Source organism: Lithobates pipiens, unplaced genomic scaffold, assembly GCF_037356315.1.
Source record: "Lithobates pipiens isolate NorthernLeopardFrog02 unplaced genomic scaffold, aLitPip1_a1.2 Scaffold_3, whole genome shotgun sequence".
NCBI classification, from domain to species: Eukaryota; Metazoa; Chordata; class Amphibia; order Anura; family Ranidae; genus Lithobates; species Lithobates pipiens.
Window position 1 is genome coordinate 173,812,810 of NW_027507790.1, and position 16,297 is coordinate 173,829,106.

Sequence of the window (16,297 nt, forward strand, 5' to 3'; positions counted from 1 at the left end):
CACAGAGAAATAGGTGTCTGTTTCTTCCCCCTTGCTGTGACAGGTGATTTCCTTATCTCATGCATGAGTGTGAGAGAGGCATTCTTTGTACTTCACATCCCCCCTCCTTTCTTCTCCAGCTCTCCCAGGATTGGCTGCTCCACACCTCAGCATGATTGGGCATGCTGAAGTCATGTGGTGATCTTCCTGGTTTTTGACTGGATGTTAGTGGTCATGGGGCATAATCCACAAGACCAGCAGAAGTTTAGTCTAAGAAATATCAATGCTTGGCCAAGGGGAGTGTAGAGGTGGGTGGGGATTCTACTGACATCACGACTTCACCCACTGAGCCCTGAAAAACATACCTACCCACAGAATCCAGAGTATTGCAGGGCTCCAAACAGGTAAAGGGGAGATATTTGACAGGTAAGGATACATGCAGGAGGCATGTATATCCTTATAGATCATCACTATGGAAGTAAATTAGAAATGACGAGAGTGAGTTTATATCCACTTTAAAGAGCGCATACAGGCAAGGGATATTGTACTATATCACACTGGGACAGTAAATTGATGTTTAATTTTGTGAATATGATTGCTTTTTAATTAAAAACATGGTCTGCCTTTTTTAGAGGAGTTAAAAAAAAAACACATTACATGAGAAGTCGACAACACTTATTTGTAGTCAAAACCAATGGGGTGGTGGGCTTTTTATGTCCTGTAGACTTTTTATGTGCTTTACATTTTCTTTTATGTGCCTCCAATATCCTTTAACTAATGTGTGCTTGTCATCAAACAGCTGACTAATGGGGAAATGTGTGCTCTTATTAAAGGCATAATGACACCAGTTGTATGCTCCAAGCAGCTTCCATTTTGTCCACCTGTAAAATTCATCTTACCCATTTGTTTGAAGGTGTCTAGTGAGAAGTCTGACAATACAAATACCTCTATAATTTAGAAATGGCACAGTGGTTATTTACTGACATTTAATTTTATGGTCTGCTCATTAAATAGAGAAATGTACCACAGCAAGGCCTATGTGAAGCTTTTCACAGAACTGTAGAGAACGGTATTGCTTTACATTAACAAATCTCAGGCGAAGTAGGAATTTCAGAAGTTTAATAAAGCGAGGACAGAGGTTATAAGAAAACGTGTCAGAAAAAAGTCAGACGTGTTAAGTCTTTCTCTGGTTCTTGTAAACCATACGGCTGAGCTGACTCTCCCTTTCCTCTTCATGTTATAGGGTGCAAGAAACCCCCAGCTTGACAGTTTACAAATGGAAGACTCCATCTGCATTAACAACGCACTGGCTCAGATATCGCTCAACAACATGGCTGCACATCCCAACTCTGCGGACTCGGACGCTTATGCGGATCACGCCTCTGACTCTGCAGAGACTTCTGGGAGCAGCCCTGTGGATGTTTCCAGTGAACCTTGGAGCTCCTTAATTTCCCGACAGCAGAGGCTAGAGAATTCTTCCCGACACAGCAATAAAGATGTCTGTAATAATGGTAAGTAAGAAGTGTGCAATAAAGACTATATCCTGCAATTAAGGCCCAGTTTCATGGGCACTGCATGGGTCCATGCATCTTAAAGGGAAATCTGGGCAGATGGAGCACTGTTCAGTAATTCTTTTGGAAACATTACCTCCTATTCTGTTGTAATAGTGTACTGTTATATAGTATTGTCTTAGACCCTACATATAAGGTCTTTTTATTTTCTTAAATGGGAAAGAGAATCCATGATACCACCCATTATAGCAAATGCCTTTAAAGAGAGCCAGTAATGAACAGACATTTGTAAGAATTGGAATGTTTATTCTCAGAGACTTAGCAAGGAAGTAAAAATCAGCCTAATGCCCCATACACAGGGTCGGAAATTCCGACGGAAAAAGTCAGATCAGATTATGTTGTCGGAAAATCCGATCGTGTGTGGGCTCTATCGGACTTTTTCTGTCGGATTTTCTGACGCACAAAGTTTGAGAGCAGGATCTAAATTTGTGGACAATAAAATCCCATCGCTTAAATTCCTATCGTGTGTAGACAATTCCGACGGGCAAAGTACCACGCATGCTCAGAATAAACTAAGAGACAAAAGCTATTGGCTTCTGGCCCATTTATGCTTCCGACATACGTGTTTGACATCACTTCGTTCCGAACCATCTAATTTTCCGACAACAAAGTTTGGCCCACAATCTATTGGAAAAAATCAGACGGATTTTGTGGTCAGAATGTCTGTCCGTGTGTACAAGGCATAACAGCTCTCTGCAAGTAAACTTTCACCTCGTCCACTGGCCATGCCATTGAACTCTGTTGCACTGAAGAGAAATCTTCTGAAGTCTGTAGAAAATATGACACTTCTGAAATTGTCGAGTTCCTTTACCACCCACTAAACTCCACTTCACTGCAGAACACATAGACAAATCACTAAGCACAGCAAGGGTCCAAGAGATAGAGGTGATTGACACTCCAGGAAGTGTCAGTTTTTCAGCAGACTTCAGAGGAATATTTATCTTCATTGAAGCTACATCTGGTGGTACAGGTAGCAGAAGAGATTAATATTTACTCTCTCCTTTTGCATGTTCAGCGTTTTGACCATTTTTTTTCTTATACTGTTACATTCGAGCTGCGTCAAATGTATAGCAAATAAAAAAAAAATTTTAATTGCAGACATACTTTGCAGTTTTATTAATAATGCATGCATTCAGAGATAATGGAGGAGATTTACTAAAACTGGTGCACACATAATCTGGTATGGCTATGCACAGGAACCAGCTTTTTATTTTTTATTTTTTTTTATTTATAATCTTTATGTTCACAAATCTGACAAAACAGTCAAAAAAGACGATAATAACCAAGTAACAAACCTGAAAAGGAGAGGACAAAGCAACCCAAGTGGGTATTTGATCAAAGTACATAACATAAGGCCCGATTGTCCATCCAACATAGAGAGTGTTAGAGACAGAGGCATCTACTTCGTGGTCATGAAAACATATGCACCATATCACCATTAGTTTGTCTCTAGCCCTGCTACCATACTTAGCGGTATTAATGAGCAAACACCACTGATTTGGGCAGAAAAACTAGAGCCCAGAAGACGGACTAATAAAGAAAACGCGAAACATTAAAATCAAACAACAAATTGTCAATTGGCAGCTCTCCCCCTCCCCAACTCAGCGCTTCAGTGAGCATGCGGGGGGAGGGGGAGAGCTGCCAATTGACAATTTGTTGTTTGATTTTAATGTTTCGCGTTTTCTTTATTAGTCCGTCTTCTGGGCTCTGGCTTGCTGAGACGGGCATCAGTCCAGGTGGATCCAGACGTGATGACGCGGTGCCTGAACTGATTCCAGTAACGTCAGAGAGCGGACTCCCAGACCGCTCTCTGCTGAAAATTTGTCACAGGAGAAGCTCAGGCTGGACTTCTCCTTTAAATCCCTAAACTTACCTAGGCACAAGAAAGGGGGGTGCACTAGTGCAAAAAATAACAATAGGCATTGAATGATACACAACATAAAAAGAGAGTATTTTAGTCCTTGGGAAAAAAAAGTCCACATAAAAACACTGTGCTATGAAGTTCACATTATGTTAGCCTCAGAAGTCTCTCTTCCAAGCAGGATCTGGGGAGGCTTCTACCAGCAAACCATGTAAAATCAAAAAGAGAAAAGAGCCACTAACAACAGCAAATGGACTGTCCACAGTGATTCTCATCCATGTAATATATGCAAATAGTCTGCTGCTTGTGTTGGCTCTTACTGGTGTTCGATGCTTCCCCTGGTTCCAAGCACCTTACATCACATTCCCCGGGAGTGGCTTGCTCACCATTGACCACCTGAAAAGTTGCCACCTGCTGGAGACTTATCAATACACTTTTTAATATCTTGTAAATGTGCATATTTATTGTTTTTCATTTCATAAATATCTTTTAATAAATGCTACACTTGGGTAGTGGTGCTTTTCCCTCCTCCTTTTTGTTTTTATATCACCAAGTTTTAGCCTGGCCTTTGAGCTATCCCAAGGGAAGGTGGAATTTTATTTGCAACCAAAAGATGTTGCAGTCACCATGAAATATATACCCATGCATCCAACTGAACACTTCAGGGAGCACTTGGATCTCTTGCTCATCAGCTCAGTACATTGTTTGCAACCCTGATATCAGGGAGTGCACACACTGAGGGGACTGCTGTGTCCCTTTGTAGAGGACCAAACACCAAAGAGTCTGGGCACATAGCCCAGAAAACAAGGGTATGCCAAATGTGATTGGTATAAATTCCACTGAAGCATTTTATCACTGAGCAATTATTTAGCAATTCCACAAGTCCACATTTGGTTCATATTATCTTCTATGGAATAATGATAGATTCAAGTTGCAAAATTGACTAATGATGATGTATATTGCAGGCTACATGTTTGATTTAAGACCTATTAATCCACACTGAAATATAGCACAGTCATTAAATCATGTTTTTTGAGTATTGAATTGTGACATTTAAAGCCACACGATTATAAATTTTGATGTTTTGCTTTTTTCCTTATTAATTTAATTTATGTTCTTCATAATGAAGTAAGATGTCAGGTTACAATGTATAACTCAATAATAAATAATTGTATACAATATAAAACCTTGTGAAGAACAGTATCAACTAAGTGCAAAAAGCCATAGCAAAAATATTAACACAATCCACTCATTAGTGCAATATAAAACACAATTAAAATCTGTTGTGCAAAAACTATACTCCGAATAGTCCCAAGAAACACTGGTAATATCTTTTGTGCAAGAGATACTCAAACAATAACAATGTGGCTACATTCACATGGGCTTAAAAATTTTACTGATCTTCTTATGCATATTTTTTCTTGCACAAAAGCTCCTGCGTAATGATCAGTAAATACTTGTGTAAAACTGTCCTATTGTTTTTCCAATACCTGCATCTGGCATTCATGTATACATATGTCCTCAGATACAGATTTTTGGATTTCGTGCCACAGATCTGAACGCAATACATTTTTATGCACCTGTGTGAATGTCTCTAAAAACAATGTAGCTACTGTCAGATCTGTAAATAATAAACTCTTGTAAATGCGTTTTTTATGGTGGTGTGAATGAGGCCTTCAGGAAGATCACAATTCATTGCTCAGTCTGGTTTGTTGTGAAGTTTCTGCAATTACAGTTAGGGACTAAAATAACCCCTTAGTGCTTATACACCAAAAACAGTGCTAACTTTCACTCAAGGTGAATGTGGGTGGACTCCTTCATGACCCCCCCCCCCCCCCCCCCCCCAGCTGACTCAGAAGGATTGCAGCCTTGCATTTACTCCGTTATGTTGAATGTGTGGAATCCCAATGGATCGTCCCATACCGCTGTTGCTTCGGTAACAGCATCATTTTCCAAGAAAACAAAAGGAGATCCCAAATAGTGTTTTTTTATTAAAGGTAAAAGCAAGTAAGATGCACTTACATAAGGCTGTGCCCAGTTTTCTGCTTCTGAAACCCAAGCAAGTGATAAAGCAATTATGTCACTAGTCCCACCCAATTAATTTCTTCACTTCTTGACTTCTTCAGGAGAGCCCAGTTTACTCCTGAAGAAGTTTGGATGTTTTTCTTTTCTTTTTTTTTTTTTTTTTTTCAAATTCTTTAAGCTTCAGAACCAGTTACAGAATTAATGATTACATATTGCTGGTTGTATAAATGATGTCTCAGGGGGTGAGATTGTATGTGTTCGCACGCTCATTGTCTGTAAGAGTCGAACATGAAAAGGTCTGTTATGTCCAACTTGCTTGGGATACTTAAGATATTGGGTCGTTATTCATTCTTTTTATAGGAACTGTCCTTACATTTTATAATATTTGGAATCTCCTTCTGCTTTTTTCAAAAATTATGCTGTTATGGTGGGATATTTGGGAAAACAAAAGCATGAGATACGCCATTGGAATTCCACATATTGAGCATAATTTAACCAGACCTCTATAAACACAAGATCACATGCCTTCTCAAAGGGAGTAGCACAAAGGTGGAGGAGTTAACTTTAACCTTGAGTGAATGTTGGCACTTATTTGGGTATATATACAGAAAGCGGTTATTTCAGAGACTCAGCTCACTTGGACAACGTTCCTGAGAGTCACTATTAATAATATATTTTTTGCACCACAGATTTGTCTTTTACATTGCACTCATGAGTGTGTCGTGTTTATATTTTTTCTAATGTTTTTTGCACATAGGTGAGACGATTTACAAAGTTTTTTTTTTTTTTTTACAGTTTATACAATTATTTATATAGTGCATATTGTGTTATATGGAATGTTTACTTGTTCATGTATGTGGCAAAAAATATGTTATCATTTTAGGGAGTTAGATAATAAGCACTGTGCACTAAAGATTTTCCAGAGCCATATAAGTCAATAATGTATCGTATGACTTGTGTTTCAGACCTGAACGCAGCCCACGTCATCTACTGTGGAACATTATTGGCTTCAGGATCACAGAACCTAAACGCAGAAGCCACACAATCACTGCATCTTTCAGATCCAATGAAAACACTCCACAATGACACTCCAAACAGTATAGAAAATGGGCGGATAGAAGAAAATATCATTTACCTCTGATCCGTATTACATTCATTCCAGAATTTCTGCTCAGAACTCGCAAAATTGTGTCTGTCAAAACTGTGTAAATATTATCTCTCTATATAAATATAGGTTCATAGGATTTGCCATTGATTGGCCTTATTCTAAACCATTGCACATGAATGCAAATATCCATTTTTGTGATATCTGCTGTCATTATGGTCAGTGACTGTAATCGGCCAGTGCTAGAGTATATCTGGTATAAAATATTTCAAGAGGATTTTCATGGATTAAAGAAATGACTGAAGAAAAGACTCTATAGCAGAAAAGATATGCTCGCTCTCTGGTCTTGTAGTAAGTATTGGATGATCATGATTTCTGGCACTGGAGAACTACTTACCCTAAGTACCCTTTTATTAATAAAGGGTGTTTTTTTTTTCTTGTGGAAACCAACTAAGTTATTGTTTTTATATGTATGCAGTTATCATTGATGGCTTTAGCACCTTTCAGAAAAGTGAATGCAATCCTATAAATACATACAATTCAAACATACCAAGTGTCTATTGCTATTTAGTACATACAGCACAGGTGGAGAACTTATCAAGAGAGTCATATTGACAAAAAAGTTACAAATTTGGCTTACAGCTTGTTAAATGTGATTACTTTGCATATGCAATTGGATAACTTTCCTTTCACTAGGACAACATGGTCTGAAGGTTTAGAAAGTGTCTGACCATTTTTCATAGACTGGTGTTAAATGACTTATTAGTTTCCATCTGTAAAGCAGAAGTACAGCCAAAGCTCATTTGGATGTACTTCTATGGATCACAGGAGGGCAGTCCGTTCTGCACTCCTGTGACCCGCTTTCAGCAGACAGTGGACTGACGTCACAAAACTGGTCCAGGCTCGGGCAAGATCGTGACAATGAAGTTGGGATCTGCCCACATGCCTGGACCGGCACCTGGCTCAGCCTCTCAGCAGGCCGCTGAGAGGCTGAGCCAGCAGCGCCTGCCCCTCCACAGCCCAGCACTCCAGTGAGCGAGGAGAGGTGCAGAGCAGAGAGCGGTGACTGACAGTCGCCAGCTCTCTGCTCAGGGAGCCCTGAGAATTGAGTGATTGGCGGTGTTTGATCACTCAGTTCTCTGTTAGAGCCGGTGGGGGACAGATGCACCATTGGAGCAATGCTGCATCCACCTAGGTAAGTATGATTCTTTAAAAAAAAACATACTTCTCTTTTAACAAGTAGACATATTCCTTCTCCTGTAGGACTTAATATATGCATCATATTCCCATATCACTCAAAGAGCATATGTTCCAGTATTTACATTTTTCCTGCAAGGTGGTGGGCAGGCAGCTCAACAAAGTAGTGTGACTTTTGTGTTTAGCTGCAGAAATGGGTCACTGATCATTAGGCTATCTAGCATACATTAGCAATACCACAGTATTGTTTGTTTAAAGCTGGCCATAGTTGGATTGGGGCAATATTTCAACCAGGGTGTGGCCATCCCTGTTCAACAGAAGCCTGTTGAACATACAAAGTTCAAAAACAGTAGCGGCTGCAGCTATTGATCAGTGCGTTCTGACAACGCTGGGTCCAGCTGTCAGGATACTCCCGGTGTCCCGGTGGGAAGTATTCCTCCATCTACCTCGGTGAGACAGATGGAAGAATCTGTTCTTTTTTTTTTTATTCAGCTGCTGCCTGGTCGGGAAAAAAACCAAAAAAACTGTGGCCAGCTGAATATCGCTTTATACTGAAGGATGGGGATGGATGCATTCAAGGCTGCTTATAACAAATAACAGGTGCCCGGTATGTTCAGTAATTGCTCCTATATCTCTTTACAACATAGTTTACTTATTGGACTCTTTTTATCACATACTGTAGTTAAAAAATAGTTGTGATGTAGTGTAACCCATAGTGTCTGTGCATTGTGTACACTCAGGGTGACAGGGCCATTGCCAGGAGATACCTATTTGTGAAAATTATAGGTTGGGGAATACCAACCTCAGCTATGAATATATATATATATATATATATATATATATATATATATATATATATATATATATATATATATATAAAATCTTTTTTTTTTTTTTTTTTTACGTGGCAGTACTATTTCACTTTTTTTAGATTACTGAGACGAATATACTGCAGAGAACACAAAATGTTAATTAATATGATAATATGACTCCTCCTCATTTGTTATACATGTTTTGAGACTCTCTTGATAAATTGCCCCAACCATGTGCCAGAACTTCATAAGCCGATTCCTATTCTGCATAGTAAGCCTTGTGAACACAGTTTCACATCACAAACTAAAAATGTTACACTTGAAATTTTTTTTTAATTGGACACAGGCAATTTTAAGCAACATTTGGGGGTGCATTTACCAAAACAAATTGTATAGCTGTTTGTCCAGGGAAACTGCTGGTGCATTTATTCCCTGTGAACAATTTGGAAAAATACAGCATTATGCCTGCTAAGTGAAGCTGAAATCATTGGAAATAAATATTTATTTCCTGTAATCGTCAGCTCCACCTAGTCGCCATAATGCTGTTTTTTCCTTAACCATTCAATGGAAGAACATTTGATTTGTGTTCCCCATTTGCACAGAACACATGTATCAGCAGTTTTGCTGGATGAATAGCATGTATAATGCCTTTCTTTTTATTTTTGTAACTACACCACTAAGTTTTATAAACATAATAGCTGTACTTCATGAAAACCTGTGCTTTGCTTGTGAAGCACAAAGCAACAGCTTTAATGCCTCCCCGATCTCTAGCAGCACATATTCACCTTTCTATCACCACTCTATTAAGCCACCAAGAGCAACAAAAGAAAGACATATGTTAGTAAGCTGAAAGTTGCTGTGCGTGGGGTTTCCACAGGCCTATATTGACAGCACTTGGCCAATCCGCAAACACCAGCATTTTGCGTGAGAGGAAGGAGAGTAAATCACATGCTCTTCTATACCTAAAAGTACCAGGTCATGCCTCTCGAGAGAGAAGAAAAGATAAGCATGTACTGCTGTCAAGGGGGACATTTAAAGCAAACATTTACCTTTGCCCAACATGGGCAAAACACAAATTTACTGTTGGAAGGCGCCATTTTGTGCATGGAACGGTTTAATTCCTTGTTCTTCTTGTGTTGTTTCTAAACTCAGCTGTGTCATTTGGTTCCAATGAGCATGAGCATTGCTTCAGATAACAAAGCTCCCACCTAATGGAAAAGGGGATACACTGGGGGCTGCTTTACTAAAGGCAAATAGGCTGTTCACTCTGTGAGGGAATTTTCCTCTAGCCTAGTGCAGTGTTTCTCAACTTTTTTTTTTTCCATCAATGCACCCTTTAAAATTATAGACAATCTCAAGGCACCCTTTAAAATTATAGACAATCTCAAGGCACCGGTTAAAATTATGGATACCTTTTGAGGCACCCCATTCTAAAATGTAAAAAAATTATAATTCAGCAACCTCTAGATGTAGGATATCCAACGTTAGAAGTTATTTAGTCTTCCAAAGCAAATACACTTTTGCACACTGGTACTGACTAGTATTCCAATATTTCTCTTCTCCCTCAATTTCTCTCCGTTAGTCAATTACTATGACCCCGGTACTGAGGATGACGGGCACAGAAGGGTCAAACAAGGATGATGTGAAGGCGACAGACATCCTCCTTATCAACTGATGACATCATTGGTTGTTATGATGCTAGTGTCTAGTCCTAATGGTGCACAATGAAAACCTGTGGCTTTGTGTAACTAAAAGGCAGGCTTGATCCACCTGCTGATCATTGTTTAGGCATTTTGCCAAGGCGCCCTTGAAGAAACCTCAAGGCACCCTGGTTGAAAAAGGCTGGCCTAGTGAATATAGTGAAAATTCACTTTGAAAAGAATAGCCAATCACGTGTAGGGAAAATGTAAAAAGAATTTGCTTGTACACGATTGGATGAGGAAACTCATTGACTACGTTTTTAGGGAAAATTCCATTGAATAGTAAACAGCTTATTTGCCTTTTGGTAAATCAATATCATCAGGTCTCCCAAGAAATGTATATGACTCCTAGAAATCAAGCAAACTTCCTCTTTCTTCTATTCTGCATAGTAGTAGAAGGTAAACTGTGATTGGTTAGTGTAGGAAAACAAAAATATTCACGTTCCAGATTCATAAATGTGCCCGTCTGTGAGCTGTAAGGGCTGCTGTTTAGTAATTGCAGTTACAGGCGGATAACGGCAGTCTGTGTGACTGTTGAAGTAGCTGTCCGGCAGACACATGCTCAGTATCATGATGGAGATTAGTTTCCTGTGAACACCTGGATTTCATACAATCACAACCATTCAGCTGCCTGTCAGAAGCTCAGTGAACACTATCCAGCCGTCACTTGTCAACCATGGCTGCCGCAGTTTAGGAGTATTTCATGCAAACAGACAAAACAAAGTGCATACAGACCTGAATATGTGTGAGATAAATGGGCTGTAAAGCCTCTTTCATACCTTTTATCTGCCTGGCACAGCATGAAGCCATTTATATTTAGACTCATTCTAGACTCTGGCTATAATATCTGGCTGATGTATTCACGGAGATGAACCATGCCACATCGCCATTTCTTACAAAACCAACATTGTGTTCAGGTTACGTGGCTGGTTTATGTGTTTCCTGAAGTGTGATGACTTGATGTCGTCATGGGTTTACCCTTTCTGGAAGGACGCGGCTTTGGCTTCCACGTATACAGTTATCAATTGAACAATTTCATCAGCATTACATGAGGGTAATATATATTTATTGGGATAAAGAGGCATTGGGGTTTACTTGCTAAAGCTGGAGAGCACAAAATCTGGTGCAGCTCTGCATAACTTAAAGAAGTTCCAAAGGCAAAAGTTTTTTTTTTTTATCTTAAAGTGGATGTAAACCTGAATTCATGAAATTTGAGCTGGGCACATACCCTGTTTCCCTAAAATAAGAAGCATGATTGTCGTGATGGCTGCAATATAAGCCCTACTCCCCAAATAAGCCCTAGTTAAAGTCCTTGTAGGTCTTATTTTCAGGGTAGGGATTATTTGGGGGGTAGAGCTTATATTGCAGCCATCACTGACAATCACGCCTTATTTAAACGGTATATATGCAGTGTTTTCTTATCTCTCTTCAAAGCCCTAAGTCCTACAGTTTTTTCCTGCTCCGTTCTTCTGTTATCAGCATAATTCTGACAACTGTGACAAAAGCAGCCTGAAATTTGTGTCAGGGTGGGTACTATCAATAGATTAGCAGAAAGCTGCTTTACTCACAGGACAGCTCTGAAAGTCTCTGCCTATCTGGAGGGGGGTGTGTGCTTTTCCTCCAATCAGCTGTCTCCCAGTATAATCCGAGACTTCTCTCACAGTGCAGAATGAGGAAGTGAAAATTCCTAACACAATCTGCACTTTCTAAACAGTATATAAAGCTGAAGACCGCAGATATACATGTAAAGCTTATGTGTCATTTATACAGTAATCCGTGCATTTTTATAGCACTGATCGCTATATAAGTGTCACTGGTCCCAAAAAAGTGTCAAAAGTGCCCGATCTGTCCGATGCAATGTCGCAGTCTCGATAAAAATAGCCGATCACCACCATTGCTAGTAAAAAAAAACCATAATAATAAAAATGCCATAAATCTATCTATCCCTATTTTGTAGACGCTCTAACTTTTGCACAAACCAATCAATGTACGCTTATTGCTATTTTTATTTTATTTTTTTTAACCAAAAATATGTAGGAAAATACATATTGGCCTAAAATGATGAAGACGTTTTTTTTTTCTTTTTTTTGGGGGGGGGAGGGGGGTGGATAATTGTTATAGCAAAAAGTAAAAAATATTGTTTGTTTTTTCAAATTCGTCAGTCTTTTTTTTTTTATAGTGCAAAAAATAAAAACCACACAGGTGATCAAATATCACCAAATGAAATCTCTATTTATGGGAAAAAAGGACATCGATTTTGTTTTAGCACAACATGTTGTCAGTTAAAAAAAATGTGTGTGTGCTTTTCCTCCAATCAGCTGTCTCCCAGTATAATCCGAGACTTCTCTCACAGTGCAGAATGAGGAAGTGAAAATTCCTAACACAATCTGCACTTTCTAAACAGTATATAAAGCTGAAGACCGCAGATATACATGTAAAGCTTATGTGTCATTTATACAGTAATCCGTGCATTTTTATAGCACTGATCGCTATATAAGTGTCACTGGTCCCAAAAAAGTGTCAAAAGTGCCCGATCTGTCCGATGCAATGTCGCAGTCTCGATAAAAATAGCCGATCACCACCATTGCTAGTAAAAAAAAAACATAATAATAAAAATGCCATAAATCTATCTATCCCTATTTTGTAGACGCTCTAACTTTTGCACAAACTAATCAATGTACGCTTATTGCTATTTTTATTTTATTTTTTTTTACCAAAAATATGTAGGAAAATACATATTGGCCTAAAATGATGAAGACGTTTTTTTTTACTTTTTTTTACTTTTTTTTGGGGGGGGGGGGGGGGATAATTGTTATAGCAAAAAGTAAAAAATATTGTTTGTTTTTTCAAATTCGTCAGTCTTTTTTTGTTTATAGTGCAAAAAATAAAAACCACACAGGTGATCAAATATCACCAAATGAAATCTCTATTTATGGGAAAAAAGGACATCGATTTTGTTTTAGCACAACATTTTGTCAGTTAAAAAAAATGGCCTGGTCTTAAAGGGGGTAAATCTTTTGGGGCTGAAGTGGTTAATGCATTATGTGCATTAACACATTTATGCGTAAGGTTAAAATTTGTTTTAATTTGTGCAAAAAATACATAACTTACCTAAAGTAGTAGGACATAAATAACCCCCGCATCATTACTTTTCCAATATTGGAACAAGAGGCATTAATTGGTTAAGATTAAGTGCAGCATGTGTGTGCAGCAGCCCCCTAATACTTACTTGAGCCCCACCTTGATCCATTAGTGTTGCATGAGAGACTCGGCTGTGCAGGCTGTGCAGGATTCTCCCTCCTGATTGGCTGAGACACAGCAGAGGGGAACCACTGGCTCCTGCTCCTTTCAATCAAAGTTAGTGAGCCAATGTGGAAAGAGAGGGGCAGGAGGTAGAAGTCAGGAGCGCTGATGAGGGACCTGAGAAGAAGAGGATCTGGATTGCTCTGTGAAAAACATTACATAACATAATATATAACATAAGTTTGTTATTTTTAAACAACAAAAAGACGTTAATATCACTTTAATTGAATAAGCTGAAATTAGAAGTTGATTGGCTACCATGCACAGCTGCACCAGACTCTACATTCTCCAGTTTTAGTAAGTCAACCCCATTGTGTGTTTATTATATGTGAAAACTTTTTTATGAAATGTTTCAGATACTAATTTTGACATTAAAAGGGTCAGTCCATCCAAAATAAAACATTTCAGTGGTGAATTGGATCACCTAAAGACCAATTAGTTGTAGAGATATTGTAGCCAATGTCCCAGAGAGCTCTGTGTTCCGAGCACCACCCACATAGAGCAGAAAGAAGGGACCAGTCATTAGAATTGCCTGTGATTTCCCTGCAGCTGATTTTTTTTTTCCCCCCATTAGGCTGGGTTCACGTTGCAACGGTTTATGAGAACGGATGTGATTCGCACCTCACTGCAGTGCATATCACATCCGATCTCTGTGCGATGCGAGTTCAGCCATACAGATAGTATGGCTGAATTCGCATCGCACACGGTCCAAACTCGCACAGGACCCTTTTTTTGGTCCGCAGCAGAATCGGATCGCATGGGTGTTCACACCATGCGATCCAATTCCTGTCCGAGTTTGCAGATCGCACTGCGATATGCGAACTGATCTGGGGGTGTCATTAACGTTTCACTGACACTCCCAGCAGTTCGCATAGGGCAGTGTGAACTGCCGCCGGGAGGTATGCGATGCGGGAACCCGCCGCGGATTCGCGGCGTTCCCGCATCGCTGCAATGTGAACCCAACCTTAGTGGCCTTTTTATGCTTTGTTCTGCACTGTGTCTCAGTGTGGAGGTGTTCATTTTTCTAAAGGCAGGGCTTTGCTTCCACATGCAAGATCCTCCTGCAAAAAGAACGGTGAGTAGCATAATAGTGACGTCACCGATTTCATTCCAAATCACCTGCGAATAGCAATCAGAGGCAGCAATACCTTGGTTCTCCCACTTTAGAGATACAGCCATGAGTCCATAAGAACAGACTTGCCTAGGCACACTCGCATACCAGGAAGTGCACTTTCTATTTTCCAGACAAAACAGAAAATGTTCAGGGTATTTCATAGGTGCAATTAACATTTCAAAATATTATTCAGGTCATGCAGAAGGTTAGGACAGGGAAGGACAACGGAGAGCTCTGAGGGTCTTTCTGTTGTGTTTATCTGGTTGTGTGGTTCTAACTGAAATGTTAGATTTAGGTGGATTGTAAAACAATATTTTAGCCACTGTGCTGACTATTAGGCCTGGTTCACACCTGTGCATTTTTTTGTGCTTTTTGCATTTTGCAGATTTGCACTACAGAACGTGTTCCATAGGAAAACATGTTGAATGGACAATAGTAAAAAATCTACAAAAAGCTCTAAAAAAGGCATAGGTGTGAATCAAGCCTAATGCCGCATACACACAACCGGACTTTTTTTCGACAGCAAAGGTCTGACGGAACAAATCCATCAAACAATTCGATTGTGTGTGGGCTCCATCGGACCTTTGCTGTCCAAAAATTTGACGGATTTTAGAAATAGAACATGTTTCAAATTTTTAGGACCCAGTTCCTATCGAGAAATCCGCTCGTCTGTATGCTAGTCCGACAGACAAAAACCAACGCTAGGGTAGCTATTGGCTACTGGCTATGAACTTCCTTATTCTGGTTTGGTTGTACGTCATCACGTTCGAATCCGTTGGACTTTGGTGTGATTGTGTGTGGCCAAGTCCGTTCATTCGGAAAGTCCGTCAGAACTCCACCGGAAGTCAGTCTGGAAAACTGTCGGACCTAGTCTGACGAAAAAAGTCCGGTCGTGTGTACGCGGCATTAGAGATAGACCCAGATAAAATACATAAAGGGAGTTGTTTTACTTGCCTGTGGATTTGTATTGATCTCCATCCAGTCCAGAGATTTACACAGCCAGGTGGGTAATACTACCTACAGTTAAGAAATACAGTGGTGTCCTGTTTTCCCCAGCTTGCTGACTAAGCGATGAACACACGGTTGCAGACTGATGAGGTCACCCTTCTGTTTTCTCCTATCAGCATTTTCCTTGTCAACACATTTTCATACAGCACAACTGATTGGCTCTCAATCCTGCCCCCCCTCTTCCAGTCTAAGGCTGGATTCACATCTATGCAGTTTTAGTGGTTTTTGCATTTTGCAGATTTGCACTACAGAACGTGTTCCATAGGAAACCATGGTAAATGGACTGTAGTGCAAATCTGCAAAATGCAAAAAGCAGTAAAAATGCATAGTTGTGAATCCAGCCTTTTACCTGTAAAAGCCTCCTTTGTGTAGACATCCAATAGGCTTGAGATTGCTGCTTGCCACCACCATCTTTGATGTGATATTGGACAGAGCAGACTCCTGGTTTCCTATTCCCTTCTCTCTTAACAGCCACATAACTGGTTATATAGGGAGGTGAGTGGAAGAATGGAGACTGAAATAGTTGCTGGGCCAGCACTGACAGTAATTAGACACCTACAAGGAGGAAGAGAACTGAGCAAACAATTTGACTCTTCCTGAAGTGGCAGAATTCCTAGCAAGT

General features: G+C 39.7%; 1 protein-coding gene across 4 annotated transcripts in view; it reads left to right on the forward strand.

Annotated features, from left to right (window-relative positions):
* ARHGEF28 (Rho guanine nucleotide exchange factor 28) overlaps window positions 1-7,090 on the forward strand; it is a 367,072-nt gene extending 359,982 nt beyond the window's left edge. For all 4 annotated transcript variants that reach the window (XM_077462516.1, XM_077462518.1, XM_077462519.1 and 1 more), the window contains 2 exons: window positions 1,223-1,490; window positions 6,402-7,090. In XM_077462516.1, the coding sequence (XP_077318642.1) occupies window positions 1,223-1,490; window positions 6,402-6,577 (444 nt within the window). In that variant the 3' untranslated portion in view covers window positions 6,578-7,090. The remainder of the gene's footprint in view (window positions 1-1,222; window positions 1,491-6,401) is intronic.
* The last annotated feature ends 9,207 nt before the right edge of the window (window positions 7,091-16,297 follow it).